This window comes from Malus sylvestris, chromosome 10, assembly GCF_916048215.2.
Source record: "Malus sylvestris chromosome 10, drMalSylv7.2, whole genome shotgun sequence".
NCBI lineage: Eukaryota > Viridiplantae > Streptophyta > Magnoliopsida > Rosales > Rosaceae > Malus > Malus sylvestris.
In genome coordinates this window covers 396,194-409,803 of record NC_062269.1, presented here as the reverse complement: position 1 = coordinate 409,803, position 13,610 = coordinate 396,194, and the positions used below count along the sequence as shown (strand labels likewise).

The following is a 13,610-nucleotide window of genomic DNA, read 5'->3' as shown; positions in this document are numbered from 1 at the left end:
ATTTCCTTGCTTCAGTCTTTTCTCTTCTTGGACACATTGAGCAATGAGCTCATCAAGTGTCCAAAGATTCCCTTGAGTGTTATATGAGACTTTCAGTTGACAATATTTAGCAGGGAGTGCTTGAAGCACCATAAAAACCAGTTGAGTCTATGAAATATGTACATCCATTGAGTTGAGTTTCTCGGCAACATCTGAGAGTTTCAGAATATGATCCCTAATTGAGCTATTGCCCTCACACTTGTAAGTTGTCAAGAGTGCCATGTAGTGTCCAATTTTAGCCTTCTGAGGTTCCTGGAACTTCTCTTCAATAGCCTTGAAGTAATCAACAGCAAGATCATGTTGTTTGATACCTCCTCTAACATGATCAGTCATGCCAGCCTCCAAAATGGATAGTGTCAATTTATTTGATCTCCACCACCTCTCGTGCTCTGCTTTCTCAGCCTTGGAACTTTTGTTAGTCAATAATGGGGGTTGTGGATTGTCAATTGCAATGTCAAATTCATTGAGTGTCAGTAGCAACTTGATCTCGTGTCTCCACTTCTTGAAATTACTTCCACCAGTGAGAATTGGAACACTTGCCAGATTCAAGGTTTTCAGTGAAACTGCAGCAGATCATAATGAAATCAGTAAACATGAACCAATAGGTTCCTAATTTCTCCACTGCTAGTTAAACTTTACAGAACAAAATTTGAACCAATTTGACCATATATGTAGTCTCAATGATAAAGGATACACATAGATCAGACAATTCAAAAACTGTTTTTTTTTTTTTTTCTTTGACCCATCAAGCAAAACCAATCAATTATTGGAGATGTCTGGATGCAATGATTTTAGTCATCTTAATTAAAAATAGATAATTAAGATCTCAACTTCTGGGAAAATTAAGGAATCACACGATAACATGGGGATCATAATTAACATATATGCATTTTAAATCCAATTCATACAAGTCTGTTGAGTTTTTATTGCTTCTGAATCTCATATAGTATCAATTAGAATAAGGCACTCAGATTCAAAATCATAGAGAAGTGCAGTAAACGAAAAATTTTCACTTTCTCATGAATCAGCAAAGATTGAATTAGACGAAAATGAAAACGAACACATACCAGTAAGTATCCAGATTGAAAACGAAGTAGTGCAGCGGAAGTAATGAATTATTTGTAATCTAGATTGACTGCTCTTTATGAACCCCAATTCGATCAGAAAACCCAGTTTTTCTGAACCCCTAATTCGAAACGACGGCAACTTTATTTTACCAAACAAACATTAACTTTGTTTTATAAAGACAGCTCCGGGGTTCGAAACCTTTAGGAGCCCCTTTTATTTTATAATTCGAGTTTTTTAACTAAAACTTTGGCTCTGATACCACATGTTAGAACCAATAAAGCCTCCTAGAAATCTTAGTCCAGTTAAACAAACCACGAATAACCAAAACAATTAATATACTACAAGTATGAAATATAAACCAACCTGCAGCAGTCATAGATGAAGCCATGATCAAACAAGTAGTAGACCTTCTCCTCTCTGTCAAAACCAATAATACTCAAACTAACAATAGGCCTTAGTTCAATAATAAGCGTATGTTTTGTGAGAGCAGAGGCTACTATTTATACACAATCAATCCATGTAATTCTCCTATTAGAATCCTTATTCAACACTGAATAAGTTTACCTTATTGTATACAAAGTGTTAAAACCAGTTTTCATACTTTCATTCAATCCTTCACAAATAAGGATTAAGTATACCTTTTTACATTGGGACTTTTCTATACGGATATGAAACAAATAGCAGGCCTTAGGAATTATAATCATGATCATATTCTTACACATGCGCCATGGAGCAACACTGGCAGCTGGGGAACTTGTTTTAGCACTGCACAAGTGTGGTTATGCTCTTTCTGCAGGTTGATATTCTAACCTCTAAGAAATACAAGTAGAAGTTTACAATGAGTAAGATAAAACTTGATCTTTGGGTCTACCTTAGATTAAAGTGTTTTCTTATCTAGTTATATTTCCAAGCAGAAGGTCTCAGATTCAGAAACATTTCAGAAGTACAGTTTCTGGATCAAATGTGAACTGAGTAAACTTTCTTAGAAATTGACTAGTATGTATGTTTATTTATTTTCCGGTAGGTATCAGAATCATGGCATAGGATCATATAAAAACCCCAAGTTTCATCACTAGTGATTCGGTTTTCCTGTACTGACGTAACCACTTCAAGTCATATGTAGAACTCATTAGGGGAAACTAGTGTCTGTAGAACAATCAAATTCGTGAAGAAAGCAATCCTGCCTAGGGTATTAAGCATTTACCTTGGATATGGTCAGGGCAGGGCTCCACTGTTCTTTCAATATATTAAGGCAAATGCTACCGTTGCTGCTGATATCAGGGTGAAACACCTTTGTCCTGAATGCAACCTGCAAAAACATAAAACAAATAGCACAGAATTACATGTAAGTAGCAAAAAGATAGACGAAATGACAGTTGAACAAAATCTTTAACAAGTCCTAATAGTAGAAGTAAAAGATCTTGAAAAGCCAACATAACAGTATTTATGACAATTTCCTAGTCATTTATCAAAATTTGGAACTTTTAAAACCTCTAATATGGACTTCGGGCAGTGCGTCTAATACCAATGAACTTTGAAACTAAACCAAATATCCCACTGGAACTTTTAAAACCTCCAATATGGACTTCCGCCAGTAGCCCTTCGAATTAGTTTACATCATAATTTACCACAGGAACACCACATGTGAACCACGTGGAGTCCCATTTACAGAACAGCCACTAGTAATGCGAACAGGTTACCATTCCAAATGAGGATGCCATTTACTTCAGTACTAATAAGCTAGTGAAAAATTGTCAATTTCTAGTATCACGAAATCAACTCCATGAGATATGGAAAATACATTAGGCGTCATTCATCAATTAATTAATGTAATACTGTTCGAGAAATTACAATCAATCAAGGCATAGTGGCTCAGACGATGGTCATATTTCCCAGGCATAAGCCTATTCAATTGGTTATCATATCTGCGAGAAAGATAGCATAAGAATATGATTGACGTCTTTCCAACTTTTAGCCCAGATGAGGTACTCAACTCTTTGACATCAAGATACTAAGGATTCTGATTCAATTACGAAATCCGCAGAGCAATAAAGAAAGGAACTTGTGCACCAATATGATGTGAAATTATTGAATCTAACTAGCATACCATAATCTTCAAATTCGGGAATATTAAAGCCTAATTCTTACATTAGAAAGAATAAAAACAAAGAATTAAGAAAAAGTAGATACCTGGGTGCATCTGCAGCGTGTTGTCTCACACGCGGGAGTGCCTCCCTGCTGCTGCTTCCGACTAGCGACTAGTGACGACTTATATCGTTGTAAAAGACGGTTTACATTTTTTAGATAATAATATGATCACGAAAAGTCAAAATGTCGCCGCTAAAACTACAAAACCACCACAATAGATGCAAAATCATCATTTTAAACTTTGACTTGCTAACTTTCTGCTGATTCAAGCATTTTTGCTTCTGTTTTCTGCTAAACATGTATCTTCCTCCCCTTAAACTCGTTGAACAGATGTTTCTCTGTGAACAATATGAATCAAAGTTTAATTAGGTTTGAAGAAGGGGGTACTTGAAAATTAATCAACTGATGGTGTCACAGAAGCTAATTTGCAACCTAAATAGTTAAACCAATTAAGCTAGCTAGCTGAAACAAAGTCTTCCATTGCAATTTTTATTACTTGGAAGTTGGTTGATTAGTTCATGATACATTCCTTATCACTCAGAGCCAGAGGACACGTTGCGGCATGGTTAATGACCTAGACTAAAAATGAGATACTATCCATATACACTTTTTTTTTGGGGGGGGGGGGGGTTAGATTTGCCCTAGAAGAGGCACCGATTGGGATCTTTTGATTAATTAATTGTACAATAAATAATTTCCCAAAGCTGGTGGAAGTTGATTAATTAGTTGATAAAACATTTGCATAGTTGTTTGATTATACCAAGATCAAATCTAATGCACTTAAAATGGGTGTAGGCTTTTTGTGGCCCAATAAATGATTGACATGGTATTTATTATCTTAACTTTTTTTAATTTTGTTGTTATAAATTTAATATGTGTCAAATATTTATTGGGACTACAAAGAGGCAACACCTATTTTGGATGCAGAAAATTTGATCTCGATCATACTCCAACTCATATATAACAAATATTAATATTTAATTAATTAGCTGATTGAAGTAGTTTGGAAAGATTCAGAATAATTAAGGCTAAAATATTCAATTCAAGTTTTATTTTTATATATCTTAATTAATTGATTAGGGCCCAATCTTATGTATGTAGTGGGTGGTGGGTAAGTTTAAGAGAGAATAGATCCTCTAAATGATGGAGAGAAGTTTGTTTAAGTAAGGAGTAGGTTTATGTATGAAATATTAAAAACTAAGAAACTTCAGAGTAGTAAACTGAAATTAACTCTATTAAAAAATAAAGTTAGAAATTAAGGGAAAGAAACAAAGGGTGGTTTTTGATTTGTAAACATAATAATTAGTAATTACAGTAATTAGTAAAAGAATAAACAAGAGGAGAAGAAAAGAAAAGACATAAAATTGGAACCTGCTACCTGCTTCGCTCTCAAATTCTCAAGTCACAGATGTGGAGTAAAAAAAATCAAGGAAAATATGGAGGTGACACGTGGATTTTTGGGCAAAAATGACAAGATTACCCTTAAGGCATACCGGGATTTTTATGCGTAAGCAGCGGACAATCATCAAGATCAAAAGTGGTCAAAATAGGTAATTATTCAAAACATATTTCATTCATCTTCATCAAATCCTTCCCACAAGGTAACTCTCAAATTATTTCTTTCAAATTATATTAATTGGCTAATTAATTGATTTATTACTCAATTAATTTATTAATTAGCTAATTAATTGTGAATTACACCCAAAAAACCACTAAAGTGGCTGGTTCCCATCTCTCTTAAAGGGGCTTGCCTCACCCTTATAAATACCACCTCATTTTGTCCAAAAACTTAAGTTCAACACTCTTGCAAAATTCTCCAAATTCTCTAAACACTTTTCCTTCAAATTCTAACTTTGGCATCAGAGGTTTTTCGGCCAAAGCCCCCCCCATTCATCATGGGTGCGTGAGGCTCTTGGCCTTGACCAAATGTGTTAATTGTTCTGTAGGTGCAATTTTGTCCAAGGAAGAAGGCGAAAATTTGCATCCACAAATTAGTGCTTTCATTGAGAGTTGAGTCATACACTTGTAGAAGACTCTTGCTATTTTTCGTATGTTCTTATTCTTGGAATTTTTTATTTTTAAAAATTCTTTGATAAAACGTAAAAGAAAAGTACAATGGCAAGAGATTCGGAAACTTCGACGAACGGAAATTCCAACGTTCAACGATTAGGATCGGCACGATCTACAAGGCTCAACACAATGATGAGTGGAGCGGCACTACCCCTACAGGGCACCATCGTGGCAACCACCACGGTGGCCACCCTCGGCAAAACCCATGGTGCCAAGGCCACATCCCAAGCCGTGCTACTTCAACCTTCGAGGGCCCAAGCCCTAGCCGAGCTGGCTTGACCTGCCCAAGCCCAACGCGTTGCCAAGCTGAGCCCTAGCTTTGCACCCACGTGCGCCACACACCAAGCAGCCCATTCCAGTGGCCTAGCCTGCTCCCGTGGCCTTTTAAGCAGCCCAAATTGGTCCAAGATTAGTTCAACCATCATGGCTTCAAATTTTTGGGCCTACGATTGAACTAGGGGCATTTTCACCACATTTCTCTGTGGATTTGACATTTCCTAACTCAAATCTCGCGCCCAGAGTCTACCACACTTCCACTGCTCAAGGAAACGTATTCCTTCCAAGCTTTTCCATTCCAAATGGCGAACAACACTTGCCTCGACAAGTCATAGAGTTGACGAGGGCCCTTGCACAACAGACGACCTTGGTGAATCAGCTCTTGCAACGCATTGAGATCCAACGTGCCCCAGAGGAGGTGTCCTGAAGTAGGACGATGGCAGATGGGGAACCTCTCCAGCAGCGTCCTGGCAAGCAGCCACTCGCCAACCATGAATTGAGCGTTCGGTTAGTGTACACTCTGATTGGGTCCCCAAGATAGCGTATACTCCCGTCTTAGCCCGCGAATGAGTGTGCACTCTCGACTAGGCCCACAGACAAGCATACACTCACGGTTGGGGCCACACTTCGATAATCAACATGAGCAGCCTTCTAGGCAAAGCCTTCATTGACGACTAGGCTCGCAAGGAGCATCATTCACATCACATCGGAATAGGCAGCACGACGGACGGAGAGAAGCAGTCACTCAATCAAGCTCAAGTTCAACCGGTAGTCTGCGAAGAATCCCCCGTCTGCCAGGAACGGACCACATGCACCGCCACTGCGACATAGACGAGCTGAGCATGTAGAAGAGCAGCCTAGACTAGTAGGTCAAGATCGGGGGCAACCGAGAGCTTTGCTACCCCAATAAAGGCATATTCAGGAAGAGGTAGAGAGAATTTTAAACGAGCAATTGCACAATTTCCAATGCAACGAATTCACCGATGAAGCACTACGATGAGACATGATCAACATGAGTAGGTCACCCTTCACGGACGAGATCGAGCAGGCAGAGCCTCCACGCAAGTTTAGCATGCCACATTTCACATCTTTCAAAGGAGAGGGAGATCCAGAGAAGCACTTGAAGCACTATCGAAGTATGATGGTCCTTTATCGGAACAACAATGCTCTTATGTGAAAGATATTCGCTACCACTTTACAAGGTGAAATGCAGGATTGGTTTCACACCTTACCACCACGATCCATCCAGAATTTTGATGATCTTTCCTTGGTTTTCATCAAAGAATACTCATCCTACTGTTCGATAAAAAAAAGTCCGACCAATTGTTCAAAGCAGAGAAGGCGAAGATAGTTGGATGTGACGACTCGATAGCCAGCATAACATTCCAAAAAGGACTCCCAGCAGACCACTCACTGTTTGGAGAATTGATCATGAAAGAAGACTTAACTCTGGCAAACTCTTTCGTTTTGGCAAAGAAGCATGCACTTTGGGATGAGGTTCGGCGAGCAGACAAGGTGCCTGAGCAGCCTCGAAAAGAGTCGGTAGTGGCTCAAAAGAAGAATGACGGGAAACAGTACAATAGAAGTAGGCAGGAGGCCAAACGTAGGGACCGACCCACGACTAAGGAAGGCCCAACGACTAAGAACTACTCTAAGTTCTCGATCCCGATTCACCAAATCCTTCGCGACATCAAGAATGAGCCATGGTTTAAGCTGCCGAAACAATCAAAGGGAGATACTTCCAAGCTAGATCACACCAAGTATTGCGCATTCCACCGAGGACCCAGTCACACAACTGACGACTGCTATACTTAGAAGAAATACCTGGAGAAGCTCATGAAAAAAGGTAAGGTCGACATATACTTGGACAAGCCAGCTGCGTAGCCTAGAAGGAACGTAGACGACGATGAAGAGCAGCCAACCAAGACAATTTAGATCAATGGCATCTTCGTCGAATCCCAGCATGCTCTACTAGTCTCACAGGTCCAAGTAGTCGACACCCTACCTAGACCCGTCATTGGCTTCACTGAGCAGGATGCAGAAGGCGTCGACGTCCACACGACGACGCACTAGTAGTATCTGTCCAACTAGCCCATGCTATAGTCGATAGAATGATGGTTGATAATGGAAGTGTGGTCAACCTATTTCAGCTCTCAGTAATTCAGAAGATGGGCCTGGAAAGCACAATCATACGCCGAGTGGAGGTACTCACCGGATTCAACAGACACATCTCGACTGTCATCTGTCACATCATCTTTAACGTGAAAACACTGCCAGTTGTCTCAAAGCAGACGTTCACAATCGTAAGCGACCTATCTTCCTACAATAGGATTCTTGGGAGACCTTGGTTGATCAAGTTGGATGCCGTCACTTCTGTCAAGTACCAAAAAATCTGATTCCGCATCTCGGGAGGAAGAGTCGGAGAAATCAAGTCTGACCAGGCCGTATCTCGACGATGCATTGTGCAAGTATTGAAGGAATCCAAGAAGAAGACCTTTACCCCTATATAGACTATCGAGGTCTAAAAGGACGAAGAAGCTACCTAATAACAATTACAGCAGGCGGATCAAGAAGGTGGTGCCTTATGTAGACGAGATATGATGGAAACCCGAAGAGGACGCCGATGACATCATTCTTGATCCTCAGTAGTTGAAAATGACAGCTAGAATTGGCTCATGTCTAAGCCCAGCCGAGAATGAGGAGCTCACGGCTTTCCTTAGGGAAAATTGTGACATCTTTGCGTGGTCACCTTCCGACATGCCTGACATCGATCTTGGGATAGCTTGCCACAAGCTGCACGTCGACCCTGTTGCCGAACCGGTGATTCAAAAGAGAAGACCTTTTAAACATGAGAGAATGGCGATCATCGAAGTGGAAATTAACAAGCTACTGGAGGTCAGATTTATAGAAGAGGTAGCGTACTCAGCATGGCTTGCCAACGTCGTGTTAGTCATGAAGAAATAGAAGGGCAAATAGAGGGTTTGCGTAGACTACACCAACCTCAACAAAGCATGCCCATAAGATCCTTATCCGCTTCCCTGGATCAATTTATTGGCAGATTCAACTTTTGGGAACCAGCTGCTCAGCTTCTTGGACGCATACTCCGGCTACAACCAAATAGCCATGTACGAGCCCAACAAAGAGAAAACCACGTTTGTAGTCGAGCAAGGCACCTATTGTTATAAGGTCATGCCCTTTGGCCTCAAGAATGCAGGAGCCACTTACCAAAGGTTAGTAAACATGATGTTCAAAAAGCAAATTGGGGTAACCATTGAGGTCTATGTCGATGATATCATGGTAAAGGGCAAGCAACGGTCAAACCACATCGGCAACCTAGCGAAAACTTTCAGCATCCTCAGAAAGTACAAGATGAAGCTCAACCCCACCAAATGCACATTCGGAGTATCTTCAAGCGGATTCTTAGGGTACCTAGTAACCCAACGAGGAATCGAAGAACATCCCAAGCAAATCCGAGCAATCTTAGAGATGAAATCTCCAACTACCTTGAAGGAGATCCAAAGCTTGACCGGACGAGCAGTCGCCTTCAACAGCTTCTTTTCGTTGTTCATCAAGAGGGCACAACGAGACAAATGGGATGATGAGTGTGAAAAAACTTTCCAAGACCTAAAAAAGTACCTCGTATCACTTTCTTTACTATCCAAGCCAAAAGTAGTAGACACTTATACAACTACTTAGCAGCTTCATAAGTAGCAGTGAGCTCTGCCCTTATACGAGAAAAGCTGGGGGCCCAACTGCCGGTATTCCACACTTCTAAAGCTCTTCTCGATGATGAAACTAGATACCCGAAGATCGAAAAATTAATTTTGGCGCTAGTTGTTACGGCTCGGAAGCTCAAACCATACTTTCAAGCTCATACAGTCATCGTCATGACTCAATATCCTCTACGATCAATCTTACATGGTCCAGACGCTTCTCAACGAGTGATGAAGTGGGCATTGGAACTTGGCTAATATGGTTTAGTTTTCCGACCCCACACGGTGATAAAGGCCCAAGCCTTGGCGGACTTCATAGCAGAATTCATGCTTAGCCTAGGCAACGCAACAGAGCTGCCCAACGACATCCCGAAAGCAGCCGAGCACACCTTGGTCACGCCTGCTCCACTCGATGGAGACTTCTGGCATTTGCATGTCGACGATGCATCCAACTACAAAGGCTCAAGAGCAGGCGTGGTCCTTGTCACCCAGACGGTTCAATGCTCGAGCATGCGATCACTTTAGGCTTCAAAGCCTCTAACAACGAAGCAGAGTACGAGACTCTATTAGCAGGCCTCTGAATGGCCAAAGACTTGGCGGCGAAGAAGCTCGCAATTCATTCCGATTCCCAGCTAATCACCAGCCAGACTACTGGGGAGTACATGACAAAACATCCAAGGATGACGCAATACATAGAGAAGGTATGCAAGCAACTTAAGGCATTTCTGACTTACACTCTCACTCAAGTTCGGCGGGCAGACAACGCCCACACAGACACACTAGCCGGCCTAGGCTTCGCCCTCGACCACCAACTCAAACACTCTATCCCGGTCAATGGCACATTCATCACAGAAAGTTCTATTATAGACTACCTGGTCAATGACACATTCCCCATGGAAAGATTGGAGTCTAGAAAGCTCCAAATAAAGGCAGCACGCTACTACATGTGGAACGATATTCTCGTCCGAAGATCTTACACCGGACCACATCTTCACTGCTTAACGCCTCCTCGATGATCTAAAGGTTCTAAACTCAATCCATGAAGGTGTTTGTGGAAATCACTTCGGAGGCCAATCCTTAGCACAAAAGGCTTTTAACGCAAGCTACTACTGGCCTACCATGCACCAAGATGCTAAGGAGTTAGTACAAAAGTGCGACTGTTACCAACGCTACAAGCTGGTGCCAACGAACTACACCCCAGACGAGTCATTGGCCGTTCATGCAGTGGGCAATCGACCTGGTAGGGCTAATGCTGCCTGCTACTGCGGGCAGAAGCATGATGATCATGGCAACCGATTACTTTACCAAATGGGTAGAAGCAGAGTCCATGACAACCACGACTCAGACAGACATAGATCGCTTCATATGGAGGAACATCATTTGCCGATTTGGCATCCTCAATCCATCATCACCGATAACGGCCCGTAATTTATAAGTAAAGATTTGGCGAAGTTCTTCCAAAAGTATGGCATCAAGCAGTACATGTCCACACCAAGGTATCCTCAAGGCAACGGGCAGGCCGAAGCATCCAACAAGACAATCCTCGATTGCCTCAAGAAATCCCTCTTCGACAAGAAGGGAAAATGGCTAGACGAACTCCCGGATGTCTATGGGCATATCGCACCACCAAAAGACGAGCAACTGGTGATACTCATTTGTTTTTGGTATTTGGTTCAAAAGTAATCAAACCTTCCAATGTCATCATGCCAAGTATTAGCACACTACTTCCAAACATTGAGTAGATTATTAAAGAGATGGCCACAAGCTTAGATCTGGCAGAGGAGAAGGGCGAGCAAACCATCACCTGCATCGCAGCCTACCAATAACAACTCATCTCCAACTACAACAAAAGGGCTAAGATCCGGCAGTTCCAACTTGGAGATCTAGTCCTAAGAAAAACCTTCATCATTGCCCGTAGAGAAGGCTAAAAAAAGATGGATCCCATCTGGGAAGGTCCGTACAAGATTAGCAGAGTAGGTGGCAAGGGTAATTACACCCTCGCCACCATGAAGGACAAAGAGATAGAAAATTAGTGGAACACCTACAATCTGAGGAAGTACCATGCGTGACCTCCTATTACATCAAAGCCTGAAGAACTCAAGCAGCTCAAACAGTCTCTACTTTACAGCTAAGTTTTCGTTCATTTCATTTGTTTTTCAATGAGGAATTCATAAGTAATTTACAACTTGGCTTGACTACATGTCTACAACAACGGCTTACTTATCCACTTCAAAAGAGGACCGCGCCCTTCTTAGGGACTCATTGCAGGAATTAGACCCCCCCGAGGGACCAACCATGCTTTCTAGTGTGAGAGGGTAAACCAATTCCCCGACACCCACATGGGTTTGCTCTCCAAAACGGGAGGATAAACTCTACACTCTGAATATCCAGAAGTGGATGAGTCAGGCTGCCATAGTATAACTAGATGCACAGATGGGGCACATAACGTAGTACGCCCTATGGACGACTGCCTTGGAACCTTAAAGCAATCATCCTATACTCGGTCGTATGCTTCGCGAAGGAACTTGGGCCAACAACCCTTTTGATGCCGTCAACAAATTTGGCACACACATCGATGTCCTTGAGCATATTTGGTCTCAAAAGCACGCAAATCTCAACAGCTTCCCAAGGAAACAGACTTGGTGGATTTCTCACAGCAGCTTGCATGAGCAGTCTCCTTTTTCTCAGCAAACGAGTCGGTCTCAGCTACTGTGGAAACGGCTTTTATGATAGGAGCATATTTATGCAACTTTGTTAGCCTATTTCCTTGCATTTACTTAGTTAGTTTCTATTTATTATAATGATTTAAGCTATTTTCGTGTGTTTGTAGGTCCAAATGGCAAAGTTAGCAAGAAAGTGCATTTTGGTGCAATTTGGAGCAGTTTTGGGTTGGAATGGATTGCATGCGTGTGGAGCAGGGTGGATAGACATTTTTGAAGTTCAAAAGAGGCTAGGAATGTGCTACAAATCTAGAGGAATTAATTCAAAACTTGGAAGATAAGGAATCAGCTCAAAACAAGAAGTTAGCTAAAAACAAGGAACATTATCCAAACCTTATCTTAACCAACCTTATCCAAACTAACCTTATCATTTTCTACCTTAATTCCAGCTGCAAGGGGGATTTATTTTCACATTAAATCACATAATATCAAAATTCTACAAGCCCTATTCCTGGTCTTAGAATGTGCCGCACCTTTCCCCTTTGTTCTTCTAGAAACCTGCCACATAACCTCTCTTCTAGAAGCCTAAATGTGTGCCGCACCTCCATATCCTCATTCCCCTTGGTTTCTGCCATGTAATCCTTTTCAAACACAACTTTTGGACTGCAAAATCCTTTTCCAACTTGATGTTTGCCGAACCCCAACCCTAAACCTGATTTCTTGCCGTGCCTTCCCTATATATAATTATGTTTTGCCGCAACTTTGGGGAGGTCTAAAGAGAGAGAGAGAGAGCTTAAGAGAGAAATTTAGAAAGTTTTTAATATATTGTGCCGTGCAAGGAAGGAAGGAGAAGAAGGATTTGGAGCCGTGCTAGCCATCCAAAGTCATTGAAGTGCTGGAGCGTTTCTGGGTTTATTCTATCCTTAGTTTTAGTTCAATGTTTATTGTAGATTGCTTTTCAATTATGAAGAACATGTGGAACTAATTTCGTTTTAGCTAGAGGTGAATTCGAAGCCATGGACATATGTTTAATATGAATTGATTACATCCAGTTATTGTTTCGTAAAACATGAATGTGATTTACTTATCTGTTTGATTGAGAACTTATTCTTATGTGTTGATTAAGGGTGCACACTTAGTTTGCATGCAGGGATTTGATGCTAAAATATAAGGGAATTTCACCTAATAGTTATGAACTTATATTTATAAGTAGTGGAGGTTGCTAGTCACAATCGCGTTAAGTAAATTCCTGGCAAGAGTATCATGCTTTTCATAGTTACGAATGCCTTGTCATTATGATTTTCATAGAACTTAATGATCTTTGATATGTATTGCTATCATGCTGTTCATATAGGGAACTTGATAAGAATAATTTGGTTGCATCGTTGAGTCCAATTAAATGAAATTAGGAAAATCTGAGAGTTAATTAGTGCTGTTCACGATTAATTTGGGGCATTGTCATTCATGGTTTAAGGAAATAATACTGGAAATCAATTGATGTGCATATGTTTCATGTGTGAAGAGGAATCCTCTAGCTAGCCTTTCACCCATATTCCCTTATCAATTTACTTTGTTTGCTGCAATTTGCTTAGTTTTGTTAAATTCGTCAAAAAACCCCATCAGTTCTTAATTTGTT

At 41.0% G+C, this 13,610-nt stretch overlaps 1 protein-coding gene across 2 annotated transcripts; it reads right to left on the bottom strand.

Moving 5' to 3' along the window:
- Window positions 1–3,669, bottom strand: LOC126585281 (uncharacterized). 2 transcript variants are annotated; one of them, XM_050249683.1, is made up of 4 exons: window positions 3,298–3,669; window positions 2,312–2,416; window positions 1,471–1,524; window positions 1–602 (listed from the first exon to the last, which is right to left on the bottom strand). In XM_050249683.1, exons 3-4 carry the CDS (start codon window positions 1,493–1,495, stop codon window positions 148–150), a joined length of 480 nt encoding a protein of 159 aa, XP_050105640.1. In that variant the 5' UTR covers window positions 1,496–1,524; window positions 2,312–2,416; window positions 3,298–3,669; the 3' UTR covers window positions 1–147. The 2 variants fall into 2 exon arrangements, with proteins under 2 accessions (XP_050105640.1, XP_050105641.1); XM_050249684.1 differs by lacking the exons at window positions 2,312–2,416; window positions 3,298–3,669 and having other exon boundaries at window positions 1,471–1,817.
- Between the last annotated feature and the right edge of the window lie 9,941 nt (window positions 3,670–13,610).